Consider the following 18,600-nt stretch of genomic DNA (forward strand, 5'->3'; position numbering starts at 1 on the left):
GACTCGTGGACAGTCTGCCCATGCTTAGCTCCTGTCCCGGGTAGGTGGGAGGGCTGCCCGCTCGCTCAGGACCATGTTGACGGCTCCTCCTGCCCACAGGGCAGAAGCTGCTGGACTCTCTCGCAGAGACCTGGGACTTCTTCTTCGGTGACGTGCTGCCCACCCTGCAGGCCATCTTCTACCCCGTGCAGGTGTGCGTCTGGGTGCCCATGGGGATGCCCAAGTCACACTGTGACTCCCACGGACCGCTCTGGGAAGGCGGCTTCAGACCTGCGGTGCACAGCGCCTTTTTGTCTCGTTCTGCCTTTGTAGTGACAGGGCTCGCATTAGGGCACGTGTGTGCTGGGCAAGCGCTACCACGGAGCGGCGCTTCCAGCCCCTTCCCCTCCCACCCCCCCACCCCCCGCCTTTGCTAAGCCCGCCCTGCCCCCACTGCAGAACCTGGCTCCACCCCTGCAGAGCTACACATAAGGCCATTGAAACAAGCTGTGGACTCCCCCTCCGCAGGGCCCCAGGGTCTGGAGCGGTGAGGCCCAGGCAGAGGAGAGGAGGTGTGTGGCGGGGCCTTGCTTGCTGGGGTGGGCTGCAGGCGGCCCTCTCTGCTGGTCGTGCAGGAGGGAGGGCAGCGCAGGGGCCCAGCGTCAGTGGCTCACTGCTGCGTCCCAGCCCAGAAGCTGGGGTAGAGCGAGGCTGAGTGCGTGACGGCAGTGGGGTCAGTGGGCCGTGTCCTGCGTCCACAGGGCAAGGAGCCATCGGTGCGCCAGCTGGCCCTGCTGCACTTCCGGAACACCATCACCCTCAGTGTGAAGCTGGAGGATGCGCTGGCCCGCGCCCACGCCCGCGTGCCCCCCGCCATTGCTCAGATGCTGCTGGTGCTGCAGGTGGGACGGGCTTGGGGTGGATGGGGAGACCAGGCAGAAGACAGGGCAGTGTGCTCAGGACCGGAGTTGTCCCTCATGCCGGGGCTGGGCCTGACTGTCCTGTCAGTTGGTCACCAGGCCTGGGGACTTGCTCCCCCTCCACACACCTGCTGGTTCCTGACACTCCCAGCTCTGAGCAAAGGACAGCTTATGGGTGGACGGTAGCTGGAGTGAAGGTTCCTCCCCAGAAAGAGAGACCCGTGGACCACCACCAGCATCTGCTGCCCCGCGGTGGGCACGGCACAGACTAGGTCTGGCCTGGCCGGGTAGAATCTGGGGGCTTCAGACCTGCTTTCTGTAGGAGAGCAGACCTCTTACCTGGCAGGTGGCTTTGGAGGTGATGAGACTTGGAAGATAAAGTCCCTGAGGCTCTGGGGACTAGGGTCTGTGTGACCACCTAGGAAAGTGGCCAAGGCCTGAGTAGTGCTGCCCCCTACTGGCTGCTTTGCACACCTTTAATCTTAGGCCTCAGGAGGCAGAGTTAGGAGGGTCACCATGAATTAGAGGCCCAGTTTGAGACTACATGGTGAATTCCAGGTCAGCCTGGGCTAGAGTGAGACCCTACCTCAATAAACCAAAAAAAAAAAAAAAATCAAAGGCTAGGAGTGTAACTCAATAAAATGCTTGCCTATCATGCACAATCCCCAGCACTACAAACATACAAGTTCTAGAACTTTCCCTGGGACAGCGTGAAGTTCTTGAGCTCCTGGTGCTGCTGTGAGCAAGGCATGGGGAAGATGTGGGGGGTCGGAGCAGAGTGGCCCTGTCAAGAATGGCCCAACTCTTCCCCCGTCCGCGGGTGGGCCTGACCCCATGGGCACCCTGTCTTGCCTGCTTCACCTCAGTCGACACGCTGGGTGAAGTCAGCTGTCTTCCAAAGGACCAGCCACACACACACACACACACACACACACACACACACACACACACACAGGTCCAGACCACCAGGGCTTAAGGGAGAGCAGGAGCAGGCTGCCTAGGTGGGGCAAGTGGTTTCTGCTCTCGTGCAGGGTGTGCATGAGTCCAGGGGAGTGACTGAAGACTATCTGCGCCTGGAGACGCTGGTCCAGAAGGTGGTGTCACCGTACCTGGGCACCTACGGCCTCTGCTCCAGTGAGGGCTCCTTCACCCACTCCTGCATCCTTGGTAAGCCTTGCCTGAGGATGGGGCGCTCTGTGACATCATCGGGATCGCAGTGGAGATCAGCCGCAGTCACACAGTGAACATGTTTGAGCCCCTGCCTGGCCCTGCAGTGTGCTGACCTGGATCCACAGGGATCGGGGGGAGGGTGGTGGGGGGGGGACAGCAGGCAGCCCCCATGTGCCGAGCCTCCTGAGTCTCCAGGATGCCCCATCCCTGCTCAGTGTTGAGAAAACCTTGCTCACTTGGAGAGGATGAAGCAGAGGAAGGTCTTGCACACCTGGTGTGTCCAGAACCAGCCACGTTGCTGCCTTTACGCTGTAAATTCAACGTCATTTGGGTGCTGTGTGCCAGCTCAGAGGCCCTGCTGTCATGGACTCCGTTCCTCAGGGAAGATGGGCCAGTGAGTCCTCATGGTGACCACTGGGCTGCAGGCCAGGGGCCTTCTGAGGACAGTACAGACACAAGGGCACTTGGAATGCCCCCCCCCTTTAGACTGTGGGTATAAAACTTGAGCATTGTGCACGTCTGGGCTGGGGAAGGGTGCTGGCAGCTGGAGAGCTATGCACCTTTCAGGCCTCATTTGGCCCAGGACAGTGGAAGGAGACCTTGGGTTCCCCAGCTTCTCACACTAAGCTCTGCCACCATGTGGTCACTGGTGGGAACTGCAGGGTGTTGTATAAACAAGGATGCTACCTCCCCACTTGGAGACCCTCCAGTATCAAACAGATTAAGTAGAACCTGGGAGAGCTTATTAAAGTGGAAATTGATATTTGCTTGTATTTTGTTTTCTCCTTAGGCAAAGCATGGGTGCTTATTGTCAAAAACATCCCACCATTCAGAGGTGGACAACTAGTTATAAGCCCACAAGGCCAAAGGGCCAGCCTAGTGGGGGTGGGAAGGACACAGAACCCTGGCCTTCACCTGCCCTGGCTTGGCCTTCATCACGCTCCCCCATTGTAGCACCTGCATCTAATCTGCAGGCTCGTCCTCTAGACGCCAGCTCCACGAGGACAGAAACCCCCCAGGCTGGGACCTAAGGCGTAGGGGTACAGGTGGAGAAATGGCGTAGAGAAGTTGCGTACCTGACACAGACCGCACTCGGGTCACTGGCAGGGCAGCCAAGTTAGGGTTTCACTGCCTGTCCAGCTGAGGCTGGGAGCACTAGTGTCAGACTGGGCTAGAAGCCCTGTATTCATCCTCGCAGGCAGGGGCTAGCAAGGCTGGGCCAGCGATCCTGCCCCGGGTGACCTGCCCGTGTGTTGGGTGCTCAGTAGGCAGCCTCTGCCCAGATGTGGGGTTGGGGATGCACAGGCCCCCGGATGTGCTGGAGCAAGGAAGCATGGGACCCGTGGCCACCAGCTGGGTGTGTGACCTTGTCTCTCCCCGCAGAAAAGCGCCTCCTGCGCCGCTCTCGCTCTGGGGACGTCCTGGCCAAGAACCCAGTGGTGCGCTCCAAAAGCTACAACACGCCCCTGCTCAACCCTGTGGCCGAGCACGAGGCAGAGGGCTCAGCAGCCGGTGGCGCGAGCATCCGCAGGCACTCCGTCTCCGAGATGACGTCCTGCCCCGATCCCCAGGGCTTCACAGACACACCTGGCCAGGGCCCTGCGGGAGCCTTCAGGTCCTCCCCAACACCGCACTCGGGGCCCTGCCCTGGCAGACTGTATCCCCCTGCCCAGTCCCCGGAACAGGGCCCAGCTCATGGTTCCCCACCCACCTCCAGCCCCGAGACGCTGGTGGACCAGATCCTAGAGTCTGTGGACTCCGACTCCGAAGGCCTCTTCATTGACTTTGGCAGGGGTGGCCGCTCTGGTGTGTCCGATTTTGAGGAGACTGGGGGCCGGCAGAGCGTTGTGTGAGGGCTTGAAGTCAGCCTCATGTTTTTACTGACCCTTCTCCCTCTCCTGTGTGTGTGTGTGTGTGCGTGCGTGTGTGCGTGTGTGACTTTTTTACTCTGTCTTGTCCTTGCCATTCCCTTTGTCACTGCCTTGGTCACTTTACATCACCTAGCCTGGTGGAAGATCCACACCCACCTCCTCAGCCCAGCCCAGGTCTGCCTGAGGGCCCTGCTGGTGCCACCCAAGTATGAAGTCAGCCTCTGAGAGTGGGGAGTGCCATCCCCCTCATGCCTGCCTGGCTCTCAGCGGCCACACCCACCCAGGAATATGTGAAACTGGTGCGTTCTGCCCACACCAGCCCAGCTCGGCGTCCAGTGACATAACTCAAGCCACGGCTAGACCTGGAAGGCCGCCCCTCCTCCCTCCTCCTGGGGGTGGAAAGACAGCAGGAAGGCACAGAATAAAGCTAAGGCTTCCAGGCCGTGTCCGGCCCCTGGTGTCCTTCCTGGGTCCTGAGCCTCAGAGACCCTACCTCATGCGACCTCCCCTCTGGCAGGGGTTTGTACTTCCGGGCTGTGTTCAGACCCCAGGGGATGGGGCCTAGGCGCTGCCTGGGCCAGGGGCTAGGAGGAACCCACTGCCAACTGGGAGGAATAGAGACCTGTAGGACCTGCTGATCCTCCTGAGCTGGGTGTGGGGGCGCTGAAGCCCTGTGACATGGGAGTAGAAACTAGCTGTCCCAAGCGCCTTTGCCTCCCAGCGGGCTTTCCCTGAATCTGTGGGTTACCAGGGCCTCCCAACAGTAGCTGGAAGGTTCTGCTTCCTACCCCCAGTGAGTGCATGACTGAAATCTCCAGAGAGGCGGCAGGGTTGCTTGTGGGCCTGGGCAGCTCAGCAGCCTGGTCTAGCAGAAGCCATGCCCGGGGTAGGAGTCCAGCACCCACTTTCAGAGAGCCAGGAGGTGATGCGGTCTCTGGGGTGGGGGTAGTCTGGCTAGGTAGGAGGTCCTCTGCACCTAGCTCATGTGCTGACCCTGTGCCCCAGCATCCGTGAAAGCACGCTCTCCTTTGAGTGATTTTCGCGGAGTAATCTGAAACATGACAGGCCCAGGTCAGGGTGACCAGAACAAGAGGTGGACGCCTGAGTCACTGGATGTGGCCAGTGGGGGGGGGGGGGGGTCGTTAAGAATCCGAAGGTCTGTCAGGATGGAGGAGTCTTTCCTCCCAGGCTGGAAGATAGTGACTAAGTCCTGTTCTGGCCAAGGCCGGCCTACTTGAGCCTCAAGGGTGCCATCTGTAACGGGCACATGCAAACCTCACGGGGCTCTGGAAAATGTTCAGGCCATCAGAGCTCAGCCAGGCACCTGGGCAAACAAGGCTGCCCCAGCCTCAGAGGACAGATGGGGTGCCAGATGTGAGAAAGCTCAGCCACAGCACTGAAGCCCCCTGGCCCACTGCTCCCCGTGGAACCCGCTTTTCCTAGGACTCAGCCAGGCCCTGCTACCTTGCTGCCCCTAGTCCTAGGAGAGCCTTGTCTTTGCACCCTCACACCCACTTTTATCAAAGTTCCTTTGGGAAGAGCAAATGGAACAGTGGGCAGAGGCGCCTACCACGTGGGAGGTTCCAGTGCACGCCCAAATTGCTTTTCGCCGGGTATACAGAACCTCCGATTTCCCAAGATGTTGCTAGGGTGGGGGATGGTGAAGCCCTCTGACTTGGGAGGGACACACCAGCTGTCCCAAGACACCTGCTTCTGGGAAGGGGTGGGAAGGGTCTCAGGTTCCTACCGCATGAGCACATGGGTCCCTACTGTGGCACAGATATGGTTCGCCTGCCGCCCCAGATGCTGCTGTGTTCTGTCCGTCTCCCACTGAGCCCCCAGCACCTACCCCTGCCTTATGCCCTCCTGACCAGCTACTTCGCCAATGATGGGCCTGCATCTGCGTCAGGGGTCCCAGGGGCAGCCGCAGTGGATGTTGGTCACCCCGGCTTCTGAAGAACCCCAGCCTCTCCGGTGTGGTTTTCGACCCGCTCCCACCTGCAGACCTACTGTGTGCCTCTGTGCTGGCAGACACACGAGGCTACCACTCACCCACTGAGGGCTGCCTCCAGTTTGGGGCCTAGGTGGTACTCCAAAAGGTATCACAAGGGCTGGGAAGATGGGTCCGTGGCTAAAGGCACTTGCTTGCAAATCTTGCCGGCCTGGGTTCAATTCCCAGGCCGCACACATAAGCTAGATGCAAAAAGCGGCACGAGTGTCTGGTGTTCATTTGTTGCAGCAAGAGGCCTGACACACAGACACACACAACTAAGTAAATTTATCCTTTTTTTTTTTTTTTTTTTTTTTTTCCGACCCAGGCTGATCTGGAATTCACTCTAGTCTCGGGCTGGCCTCCAACTCAGAAATCCTCCTACCTCTGCTTCCTGAATGCTGGGATTAAAGGTGTGCCACCACGCCCAACCCACAAATAAGTAAATTTTTAAAAAGTATTATAGGGCTGGAGAGACGGCTTTGTAGTTAAAGGCACTTGCTTGCAAAGCCTGATGGCCTGCGTTCCACTCCCCAGCACCCACATAAAGCCGGCTGCACCAGGTGGAGCATGTGTCTGCAGTGGCAGGAGGCCCTGTCGTGTCCATGCTTGCTCTGCCCGCCTCTTTCTGTTTCTCTCAAGTAATTAAATAACATTTTTTAAAAAGGGATTGCAATGACAAGGCCTACCCAGTGATGAAAGGCTCCAGTACCCAGGGTCAGCAGGCCCACCAACTGCTATCTGACTTCAGGGTGGCCGGGACACTGCCTCGGCCACTATCAAAGAGAAGCTGTGAGCCCAGTTTGCTCTCGTCGGGTGGGAAAAACATTCACAATGAAAGAAACATTCGCTTGGGGAGACCACTGGTGGTCTTGACCCATCCTGTCCATGCCCTCCTCAGCTGTTCCTGACCGCTGCTGTCCAGCCTTCCAGATTCTGTGAGCCACACTGCGTGAAGATGGCCTTGGGCAACATACCCGGGGTGTCCAGTCTGCTGCCTGCAGATTACAAGGACATTAATTTACTTCATGTGATCAGTTGACATAGCAACACAACATCTACAAACGTCACAAACCCTGTACAGTTACAAAAAAACATTTCAGGTGTTGACGGTTGTGTGTTGTACAGTTCGCAGAGCTATTCTGGGCGGCAGGTTGGAGTCCCTTGGTCCTACAGGAAACCTGCCTGTGGCTATAACACAGAGGGAATGTGCTCATCTCCACTAGCCTATTGGTGGCAGGTAATATAAGACATCACCAAGCACTGGGGACACAAGTCCGGTTTCATTCCCAGCAACCCAAGCTGCTGGCTCTGCTTGGGTGGTTGTTTTGCCAGAGCATACAGGGCTACCACCAGGGGGTGGTGCGGAGCTCAATTGGTGGTCCTTGCCTGGCATGCACAAAACCTGGGTTTTGCCCCCAAGACTGAACAGGTCCCCCTGTGGCCAGGGCCACATCCCCCTGTTAACCTCCAGGTGCCTCTGGGCCTTTGTAAACTGGAACCGTGGCAGCCCCACTTGCTCCCTGAAGCCCGGGAGCTCTCGCCAGCCTTGTTGCTGGAAACCACAGCCGTGATCCCTCACATACATTCACGTGCTCGAACCGAATCCGTAGTCATATGCACACATGCACGGTCCTCTCGTTTACCCACTCATGGTACACGTTTGCGCGCGCACAGCCCTGGAAGAGGACCCTCCCGCCCTCCAAGGACAGTGACCCACCCATTAAGAGGCACCCCCGTCTCAGCACAGCCTGGCTACAGACGCAGAACGTACTGCTCGTTGTGTGGCTCATGTGCCACAGCCCAGGGCCTTGGGCAGCTCAGCAGCTGTGACAAGGGACACGCTGGGTGACCAGATCAGGCCGTCGTTCATTCCCACAGGCCTCAGGCAGCTGGTGCACGATGTAGGGCTGAACGCGGTACCAGCATGGCAAGGTTGGCGCCTTAGTGAGCGCCACGTGGTACGGAGAATTGTGTACCACAGGAGGCTCCCACGAGCAGGTGGCCCCTGCCCATAGAATTGTGCCCCACAGAAATCAGCTCCAGTGGGCGCCAGCGCAAATGCATGGCAGCCAGAGCAGCAAGCCGCGTCGTCCCGGGCCCTCAGTTGCGGTGTGCCCCGACCTCCCACGCTGCGCACAGCCGCCCTGCGGAGCATTAGGTGCCCCAGGGCAGCTGCGTCTCGGGTGCACCTCGCTGTGGCGAAGGTGGCTGAATAAGCTGGATGTCTGACCACCTCTTTGAGGCAACGAGGTGTATCAGATGGTCTGTTAGTGACTTTCCAGGTTGCTGGAACAAAATATCTGGCAAGAAGCAACCGGCTGTCCAGGAGAAGAACAGGTCCTGGGGCTGCGTCGTCCTGGCCAGCAGAGGGGTGGGCGGGGCTGGAAGGCTGGCCGGGTCCTTTTTGGCTCAGTCTGGATGTCGCACTGTCCATCGTGGACACAGAAATGCTGGCTTGGGTGGCTTTTAAAAGGCTCAAAGCGATGGTTTAGCGGTTAAGCGCTTGCCTGTGAAGCCTAAGGACCCGGTTCGAGGCTCGATTCTCCAGGACCCACGTTAGCCAGATGCAAAAGGGGGCGCATGCGTCTGGAATTCGTCTGCAGTGGCTGGAGGTCCTGGCGCGCCCATTCTTTCTCTCTCTCCCTCTCTGTCTCTTTCTCTGTCTGTCGCTCTCAAATAAATAAATAAAAATAAACCAAAAAAAAATTTTTAAAGGCTCAAAGCCAGCCGAGGGGTGGCTTTGGCAGTGGCGAGATGAGCTATAGGGAGCCCAGGGTGTGGGTAGACTTTGGGTCTTTCTCCGTCTCAAGTGCTTCATGCCAGCATGCTTATTAGCGTGGTGGAATTTGATGCTTGGTAGAGAACCAACTCTGGCTTCGTAAACATTTGTAAGAGCTTTTTTGTTTGTTTGTTTTTTGCTTTATCAAGGTAGGGTCTCACTCTAGTCCAGGCTGACCTGGAATTCACTATGGAGTCTCAGGGTGGCCTTGAACTCACCGCGATCCTCCTACCTCTGCCTCCTGAGTGCTGGGATTAAAGGCGTGCGCCACCACACCCAGCTTGTAAGAGCAAATTTAATAAAATAACCCTTCCACTGTAGTTCCTTCATTTCATGTTATTTCTGTTCTATTGCAGTGTCTGAAGGGCAAGGCGTTATTGCTGAAGCAACAAAAGGAAGGTGGAAGAAAGAGGGGCAGCCCACGTTTCCACTTGCTTGGTGGGGCGTTTGCTCCTTTGTCATTCACAGCCACCCATCTACGTTCTTGGCCACACTCAGCTGGGTTATTGGTTTACTGTGTGCATTTGAATCTCATGAGGCTATGACTGGAATTTGTATGAGATGCACACAAAACATTCAAGGAGGAGCGCCCCCTCTTCCAGACACACGCCCCACTTTGTGCATCTGGCTTTATGTGGGTCCTAGGGAATCGAACCTAGGCCATCCGCAAGTGCCTTTAGTCACTGACCCATCCCTCCAGCTCTCCTTGTCATGTTTTGAGAGGCGTGGCTTGCCCTAGGACAGGCCCATTCCTGATCTAAGCCAGAAGCTCAGACTGGCTTGGGCGTTAAGAATCCCATGACACCTGGGTTCTCTGCTTCCTTACCACTTCACGTTTCCCACCTCACTGGAGCATCCAGGATGCTCAGAAATGCATGGGCTAGCAGCTGTGTGTGGGTGCCAGGGAATGCAGCCGAGGTCACCCTGCCCGCCTACTCAGCAGACACTGTCCACTAAGTGTGGACACCATGAGCCAACAACCTCACAGTGGCCTGCTAGGGAATGGCAATGTAATGGGGTGTTCAGAGTTCAGGAAAGTCCTTGAACCTTAAACCCTAGGTTTGTTCTTAATTAATTTTTAAAAAACATTTTATATATCTATTTTATTTATTTATTTGAGACAGAAAGAGAGTGAGAATGGGCACGCCAGGGCCTCCAGCCACTGCAAACAAACTCCAGACGCATGCACCACTATGTGCATCTGGCTTACATGGGAGCTGGAGAATTGAACCTGAGTGCTTAGGTTTTGCTGGCATATACCTTAAGAGCTAAGCCATCTCTCCAGCCCTAAAAAATTTATTTAGCCAGGTATGGTGTCGCACACCTTTAATCCCAGCATTCAGGAGGCAGAGGTAGGAGGATCGCCATGAGTTTGAGGCCACCCTGAGACTACATAGTGAATTCCAGGTCAGCCTGGGCTAGAGTGAGACCCTACCAGGGAAAAAAAAAAAAAAATTCAAGGTAGGGTGTCACTGTATCCCAGGCTGACCTGGAATTCACTATGTTGTCTCAGGGTGGCCTCAAACTCCCAGCGATCCTCCTATCTCTGCTGCCCAAGTAAAATTATTTATATTTTGAGAGAGAGAGACAGAATGGGTGCACCAGGGCCTTTAGTCACTGCAAACGAACTCCAGATGCATGTGCCCTCTTGTGCATTTGGCTTACGTGGGTCCTGGGAAATCAAACCTGGGTCCTTTGGCTTTGCAGGAAAGTGCCTTAACTGCTAAGCCATCTCTCCAGCCCATGTTTCTAATTTTAATCAAGGAATTGAATTTAAAAAAGACTGAGAAAGATTATTATTAAGTTGTTGTGTTTATTGAGGGAAGTACAGAGCCAAGGAAAGGCGCCCATGTGGCTACAGATCTCACGTGGAGGGCCTGAGAAAGCCATGAAGGAAAAAGAAGGGAAAGAAAGTTCAAAGAGCTCCTGCCCTGTGGGAGATGACAGAGGGTAAGGAGCCCATGTGGAGAGTAAGGGCCAGCAAGGGGGGCGGTCTTCCCTGGCTCAGCCTGGAAAATGTACTTATAACTTTATGGTGGGGGGCCCTGCCTTTTGGCTCAGATGAACCAGAGGAACAGCTGATTGGTTAGGGCTAGGCGTTGTCTCAAGAAGAGGCTAGCCCTGTTCTGGGGTCTAAGCTTGACCCACCACACTGTCAGGATTAGATTTAAATCCTAGGAGACCTCCCTCCCAAGAGGGGCCCAGGTTGTCAGTGAAAAAGCAGGCCCAGGGAACTAGGCAAGAGACAGGAAGTCAGATCGTCTTCGATTTCTAGCAAATTCAGACTTTCCTATCTTTTCACTTTTAGGGGCTCAGTCTCTCTAACTGCACTTGCTCTCAGTAACACCAAATGTTTAGTTCCAGGCTAGTTCACACTAAGGCTAACTCACTTGTTTCACAGTTAACTTGAGCAAACCCACCAGAGCCAAGGGTCTTAGCTTTGGGAGAGGAAGCGTTGGCGAGTGTGACCCTTCAGCCTCTCTCCACACTCACCACTCACCAGATGTCTCAGGCCCAGCCAATCAGAGGCCTTTCCTGGAATTTTTTTTTTTTTTTTTTTTTTTGGTCTTATGAAAAGGTTTAATAGTCAGGCTAGAGAGATGGCTTAGCAGTTAAGGTGCTTGCCTGTGAAGCCTAAGAACACAGGTTTGAATCTCCAGGTCCCATATAAGTCAGACGCAGCAGTGACGCAGGCATGCAATGTCACACACAAGCGCATGGGGCACACACATCTGGAGTTCGTTCACAGCAGCTGAAAGGCCCTGGCGCACCTATTCTCTCTCTTTCTCTGCCTCTTTCTGTCTTTCTCTCAAAAATAAAATAATAAAAAAGGTTCAATAGTTTATCAGGATGTTTTGAATCCTGAAGAACAGAAAACAAGCTATGTTAAACATTGGGAGTTTGGGCACAAATGGCCAAGGTAGGAGTGGCATCAGGACAGGTTTGACCCAGGGAGTCTGCAGTATCACCCCGGGCCCAGGTCCTTGCCCTCTCTGCCTCAGCATGGCTGTCCAGTGATGGGCTTCAGGGCGCTACTCCGCAAACATGGCCTGTTAGTAAAGAAGCAGTAAGGAGGGGGCGCTCTTATTGTTCCCGTCTCCCCTGACAAGTCACAGAATCTCATGTGACAGGTGCCTCTCTGCACCCCGAGCAAGAGAATGCGCTTGTGAACACGGGTCTTGCTAAGTCCCCTGCCCACTTATTCCCATGAAGTCACAGCATTTGCCCTGCAGTCATATTTCTCTGTGATAGCCGCCCTCCAGCAAACCTGAGCATAAAAACACCACACCCCTGCTATGCGCCTACTTTGCTTGCTTCTTTCTCTCCTTAGGAAGGTTCCCATGTCACATAAACCGTACACAAAGAGGGAATGCTTCCTCTTATTCTTGTCGAATTATTCTTTGTATGTTTTGATTTTTTGAGGCTGGGTCTCATGTAGCCCAGGTTGGCTTTGAACTCATTATGGAGTGGAGGCTGGCCTTGAACCTCTGATTCTCCTGCCTCCGTCTCCCAAGGGCTGGGATTGCAGGCATGTGCCACTACATCCAGCACCCTCTCGTTAATCTGTCTGCTGTTCCAGGAGCCTTAGCCATGAGTGAAGCAAAGGAGAGGAAAGATATTTCAGCCTCCTCCTCCAACTAGCAGAGCAGTGTGCCTTGAGGGCAGGCTGGACTATGGACATGCCCCTCCAGCAAGATGAGAACAGCAAGGAGATGCCAAATGAGAGTCTTCAGGTAGGGCCCAGGCATCCCGTGTACCGGAACAGATGGGTGCAGGGAGGGCAGAAGACTGGAAAGCACCTCGCCGACGCAGCAGGGTCATGGCAGCCTGGACCACAGGGGCCCATAGGTGTGGAAGCAGCAGAGGCCTGGTAAAGAAGCCAGCTGGGTTTAGGATGGAGCAGAGGGAGTGTGAGGACCTGAGGACCCCAAAGGTTCGGATGAGGCCATGAACAAGATGGGAGGGGAGGGGAATCTGTGAACATGTCTCCCCACAGCCCAATGTCCCAAGAACAGATTGAAGCCAAGTCTGGGGTTGGGGTGTCAGAGGCAGGTCTTCAAGGTGCAGGACTGCGCCCAGCAGGAGGGCGGATGAGAGGGAAGAGAGGCTACCTGGTGTGTGGAGGAGGAGGAGGAAGAGGAGGAGGAAGAGGAGGGAGAGGAGGAGGCAGATGGACAGGCCCATCATCAAGCCACCTTAGGATCTCCGCCTCCGAGCAGCTAGGACAGAAGGGCTCCCTTCACCTAGGGACAAGTCACCTCGGAGAAAGTTTCCGCCTGAACTACCGGACTAGACGATGACAATTTTGAGCAGGCGCAGCATTCGTCCCTCAGACAGGGACAGGGACACGCCCACGGACAGAGGCACCACTGGGCAGCCAGGAAACAGAGCCCCCCTCCCCGACCCATGCCCGCAGCCTAGGTCGGGGAGGCCTCTCGGACTGCCTGCCAGCCCGGGTCGCAGTTGGGTTCCGAGCGCCCCAACGTCGCGTGGTCCCGGAATGTCAGCTCCTGGCCCAGAGGGTGCTTGGAGATGTTGGTCAGGTTTCCCCGGGGTTGCGCGCAAATCTCGACGTTGCCGGCCTCACTGGGCGCATCCCGACGCTGGGAAACGCGCGGGCTAGCGGGGTGCGACCTGCCAGGCTGTGGCCCGACACCCCGGAACTGGGTCCTGGGGGCTCCCAGCTCGTGCGCTCCGGCCCCAGCCGCGGCCCCCGGGGAGCACGCGGGAGGGGGAGGGGGCGGGGCCGGGAGGGGGCGGGGCCCGGGCTGGAGACCTGTGGACCCGGCCCGGTCCGGGCGGGGCCAGGTGAGCGGCGGGTCGCGTCGTAGCCAGGTGAGGCGCGCGGTGGCCGGTGAGCCCCTCGGGAGGCCTGGCTCGGGTGGAGACGTCGGGGAGCACGGAGCGCCCCGCGAGGCGGTGGGGAGACCCAGGGCTCTCGGCCTCTGGTTCCCCAGGATCGGCCTCTGGGGTCCCTCCCCTCCTGCGCCCCCTTGCCCTACTCCCTTCCCTCCCTCTGGGGTTCGAGCTGGGCTGCGTCCAGCCGAGCTTTCGCGGCCCCCTTTTCCCTCCCGTCGCGGGGTCTCGGATCGCACGGGTTAGCATCTCGGATGGGCCCCTCGAATCCTTCGCCCCAAACCTGGGGGGCGAGTGACTTTGTTCCCGCTTCGTTTGATGGGAACCCCGAGGCCAGAGCGGTGGTCGCGCTGATGCAGACTCGAGCCCGGGGCTTGGTCTGGATGAAGCCCCCAGGTTAGAGCCGAATCCACCCGCCCAGGAAGTCGCCGCCCGGGCAGAGCTACTTTTGCTTTCCGAGAACCTGGCAGGGGCCTCCGGGGAATTCGAGAAGTCCGGAGGCCGCTGGGCGGGGGAGGGGTGGCATTCCTGCGTCCAGTGTGGCCCCGGTGGGGACAGGGCCTGGGCTGGATGGTGGCTGCAGACTGGCTCTGGCCTGGGTGTGTAGATTCCCGGGCGACCCCGGCGGGGTGCAGGGCGGGTGTGGCCCGGGTGAGAACTCAGCAGTTTGGGAAGCAGACGTCCCCGCACCGGCCTCCGCGGCGTTTGGGGATGTCTGTGAGTGCCCCGTGCAATGTGTTGACAGATTCTCCTGCGGCCAGAGCTATGGTGTCGGGGGAGGTGGGCATGGGGCGTGGGGTCTCTGCTTCTGTCCCCCACTCTCGGGGCCCTTGATAGAGTGGACTCTGATGGAAACCGGGGGACAGCGGGAGACCAGCGAGGGCTTTCCTGGAAGTGTCTGTTGATGGGTGGCAGGTAGCAGAGACAGAGCGTCGCCCTAAGGTGGCTGCACGGAAGTCCCCTGGCAGTGTGCCCTGGTGGATAAGGAGGTAGACTCACTGTGGCTTCAGTGAGCCGTGTCAGGCCTGGGGGCTCTCTCAACTCCCTGGGACGCTTGAGCATCTGCGGGTGCAGGGAGTGGGCACAGGGTCGATGGGGGCATGGAGGTGGTTTCAGTTAAGGAGAACCCTGAGCGATCTCTTTGATGACACTAGACATTCAGCCCAATTCCTCATCTCATTGATGGGGAAACCGAGGCACCAGCGGCACCAGGGTGAGAAAGCTGCCGGAGGAGTCAGAAGAGCTCCACACTTTGTTTCTTTGTTTGGCAACACGTCTCCAAAGTCAAGGCAGTCCTCCTGCCTCAGCCTCCTGAGTGCTGATACAGGCGTGCACCTCCGCGCCCCTGCTCAGAAGTGGGTGTCCTTCTGGGGAAGGGCGTCTGGAGGTCAGAGGCTGTTCTTCCCTGGGGTGCTCTCCTCTGCTTGCCCGTCCTTGATTCCATGCTCACACCAGCCTCCCGAGAAAGGGGCCTTCCCTGCCCACTTTTACAAATGAAGAAACAAAGGCAGGAGATGGTAGGCTCCCTGGCCAGTGAGTGGGCAGCCAGGCTCTGCAGCTGCCCATGCCCTCCTTTCCCCTGGTGGGAGCTGGCCTGTGTAAATTGGAGACTTTGGAAGCTGGTTAGCAACCTCCTTTCAAGATATTAGCACAGGGATGGAAAAGTGATGTTTCCCATTTCTTGATAGATACAGTCTTCTGTTTGCTTTTTGTTTGTTTGTTTGTTTGTTTGTTTTTTTCGTGGTAGAGTCTCACTCTAGCCCAGGCTGGCTTGGAATTCACTACGTAGTCTCAGAGTGGCCTCGAACTCACGGCAATCCCTCCTGGAATTAAAGGTGTGCGCCACCATGCCCAGCTGATACATTCTTTAACTTAACTCTCCCCTCAATGCTTTGCTTAAACCTGATGATTAAGGAAGATGTACCTTGCCTGGGGGAGTAGAGACAGAGAAGCTTCTGAAAGGACAAGGTACATCTTCCTTTCAGAAGCTTCTCGGTCTCTACTCCCCCAGGCGCTGGGGGAGGGGACAGCCTTCACTAAGCTGCTCTGAGCTGGGAACCCATGAGCCCTGAGGTGCTGTGGGTCCGGCCCCAGCATCTCTCTCTATGTGGCCTGTCCTCCAAGCTTCTTTCCAGATTTCTGATTCTCTTGAAGGAGGACGGGGTGAGTGGCTCTCTCCAAGTCATTCTCAGCCCGTCTTCTGACCCCTGTTAGGCACCGCAGGGCAGCAGCTCTGGGGATTCTCAGTGCTCAGCAGAAGGCTGCGCTGTGTTGAGGAGCCACAACTGGCCCTGCCCACCTCCCGCCCCAGCCCCGCTCCCACCACTGGCTGTGAGACCTTGAGGCAGTGCTAGCCACCCTGTCCCTTGTTTTCCTCACCTGCTATCACCTGCTGCAGGGTTACCTGGAGGACAAGGAGAGTTGATTTGTGGGGAGCACCTAAAACAGGTCATACCACTTTGCAAGAGATGGAATTTATTGGCACTCATTTTACTGACTTAGAGAGCAAGTCCTGGGGGCCAGGCGAAGAATGATTTTGTGTATGCCTGTTCCTTCCACACTCAGGACCGAGCAGTTCCGACTTGGGAACCAGAAGTCAGCTTTCAGCTGGAGGGGACAGCGGCCCCTCAGAACTGGTTGGGTGGGTCAGGGTTCCAGAACCTCCTGGGAGCTGGCTGGTCCTGCCCTTTCCCCACCTAGCCATAAAGTGAAACCTCGCAGGGCAAACGCTGTCGGGAGGGCCCTGGGGGCCAGGGCTTTGGGTTTGTTGGGTTTGTGATCTGCAAAGTGTGGGACCCCTGGGGTCTTTGCATGCACTTCCCCAGGCGCCTTCAGTCTCTGTCTGGCTTTGTGCTCTGCAGGGTCTCTCTGAGGTCCCTGCAGCCCGGCCTCCAGTGGGCACCCTGCTCTAATACCTTGTTTTTAAAAAACTAGCTGGCTAGCTTATTCATGCTTTTTAATCTTTAGAGAAGTCTCAAAGGAAAGCAGGATGCTTCATAAAGCACTGTCTGGGCTCACTCCCATGCCCCTCTTGCCCCAGACCACCCAACTCCCCACCACTTACACTCCTTCCGACTCCTACATCCTTTTAAAACAGTTTCCCAATCCCAGACTACATAAATGAGTGCTGAGAGTCCCTTTTGAAAAGGGTTTCTCCAGCTTTTTAAAGGCATAACCGGCAAGTAGAACTCCGTTCGTTCGCAGTGCGCAGTGGGTACTTTGATGAATGTTACGGTCTGCGGAAGTGGCTCAGTCGGGGACTCGAATCCCTTGATTCAGATACGACCACAGGGGTGTTAGCCTGCCTCAAACAAGGAGCGCTGAGGAGATGGCTCAGTCAATAAAGGGCTTCACAAGCATGTGGGGCTGAGTTCAATGCCCGGTACCCACGTCAGTGCCAGGCGTGATGGTGTACAGCTGCAATCCCAGCCCTGGGGAGATGGAGACGGGCAGATCCGTGGGGCTCACTGGCAGCCAGTGTAGCCCAGTTGGTGAGCTCCGGGCCAGTGAGAGACCGCGTCTCAAAGAAAGTGGATGGCATTCCTGAAGAATGACACCTGATCTTGCCCTCTGGTCCGTGCACGCATGTAAATATGCACACTTACAGATATACCACACATACATTAAAAAAATAACCTATGACAGTGCTCAGGCAGAATCCAGTACCCAGATGTCGTGAGTATTACTTATTTCAGATTTTGTTCAGTGGATTAGTCTCTTTTCCTCTTGCTTTTCCTCCATATGTGAGTAGCTTTGTCTCTCTATACATGGTACTTTTTAATTTTATTTTACTTTTGGTTTTAAGAGGTAGGGTCTCACTCTCTAGCCCAGACTGACCTGGAACTCACTATGTAGTCTCAAGGTTGGCCTCGAACTCACAGCAATCCACCTACCCCTGCCTCCTGAGCGCTGGGATTAAAGGCATGCGCCACCACACCCAGCTCTCTATATAGGATTTTAAAATAAATATTATTTATTTATTTATTTGCAAGGAGAAAGAAAATAAATGGTCACGCCAGAGCCTCTTGTGGCTGCAAATGAACGTCTGATGCATGTGCTACTTTGTGCATCTGGCTTTACGTGAGTACTGGGGAACTGAACCTAGGCCAGCAGGCTTGCAAGCAAGTGCCCTTAATCTCAGAGCCATCTCCCAGCCTTTTATATAGGGATTTATTTTTTACTTAATTATTTTGTTTGTTTTTTCGAGGTAGGGTCTCACTTTAGCTCAGGCTGATGTGGAACTCACTCTGTAGCCCCAGGCTGGCCTCAAAGTCACAGCAATTCTCCCAAGTGCTGGGATTAAAGACATATGCCACCACACCAGGCTATTTAGGTTTTTTGAGACAGTGTTTTTTGAGATAACCAAGAATGGCCTTGAACATCACTTCCTCCTGCCTCCACCTCTTGAATGCTGGGATTATAGTGTATGCCACCACCTCTTAAACCCCTCCCAAGCCAGCACGGTCCCCTCAGGAAACGCAGGAGTGCTTTCAACTTAGTGTTCACACCCACTTAACAGTGACCGTGTCGATACCTGTGTCTGGAGTGTGCCGACTCCAGTGTAACGTTTCCCAGTCCTGTGCTCAGTCCCTGTCACGGCCTCTGACCCCTGGGAGGTGCACATGCTGGGGGGACTGTGCCATAGCCCACCTCAGCTAGACTGTACCTCAGAATGGTCCCAGGAGCCCAGGTAGCCTTGGGGGACCTGCTGCTGCATTTTTCTGTCTATAGCTGGCCTAGTTGTAACCAGATCTTCCTGAAAAGTGTCTGAATGTTGCAACAGTGGCATGGCTGTTATGGAGGTAACCAACTGCTTTCTGATTAGATGTGAGGCCTGCTCCAGGAAAGGGAATTCAGACGTGGTACTGAAAGCTTAGTAAAAAACCTGTGGCTGGAGAGGTCCTAGATCCCAGGTGGGAGGCTACTAAAAATCTTTTTAAAAATCAATAATAAGGTGCTTGAAGGTCAAGATGGGTTTATGAGGTTCCTGAGAGTCCCACTTGAGTGTCCAAGGGGGTCAGTGAGGAGGTG

At 55.9% G+C, this 18,600-nt stretch overlaps 2 protein-coding genes across 8 annotated transcripts in view; both read left to right on the forward strand.

The window, feature by feature from the left end:
* The window catches only part of Prr5 (proline rich 5), a 49,446-nt gene extending 45,062 nt beyond the window's left edge, over window positions 1–4,384 (forward strand). For all 6 annotated transcript variants that reach the window (XM_045151533.1, XM_045151531.1, XM_045151535.1 and 3 more), the window contains 4 exons: window positions 100–191; window positions 741–881; window positions 1,931–2,066; window positions 3,453–4,384. In XM_045151533.1, the coding sequence (XP_045007468.1) occupies window positions 100–191; window positions 741–881; window positions 1,931–2,066; window positions 3,453–3,922 (839 nt within the window). In that variant the 3' untranslated portion in view covers window positions 3,923–4,384. The remainder of the gene's footprint in view (window positions 1–99; window positions 192–740; window positions 882–1,930; window positions 2,067–3,452) is intronic.
* A 9,094-nt stretch (window positions 4,385–13,478) lies between these two features.
* Window positions 13,479–18,600, forward strand: part of Arhgap8 (Rho GTPase activating protein 8) — a 52,628-nt gene continuing 47,506 nt past the window's right edge. The window contains exon 1 of one of the 2 annotated variants that reach the window (XM_045151524.1): window positions 13,479–13,548. The gene's annotated coding sequence lies outside the window, so the exon portion shown is untranslated. Of the gene's footprint in view, window positions 13,549–14,179; window positions 14,287–18,600 lie in introns of those variants that run through there. The other variant, XM_045151525.1, reaches the window with a different exon arrangement.

Source organism: Jaculus jaculus, chromosome 6, assembly GCF_020740685.1.
Source record: "Jaculus jaculus isolate mJacJac1 chromosome 6, mJacJac1.mat.Y.cur, whole genome shotgun sequence".
Lineage (NCBI taxonomy): Eukaryota > Metazoa > Chordata > Mammalia > Rodentia > Dipodidae > Jaculus > Jaculus jaculus.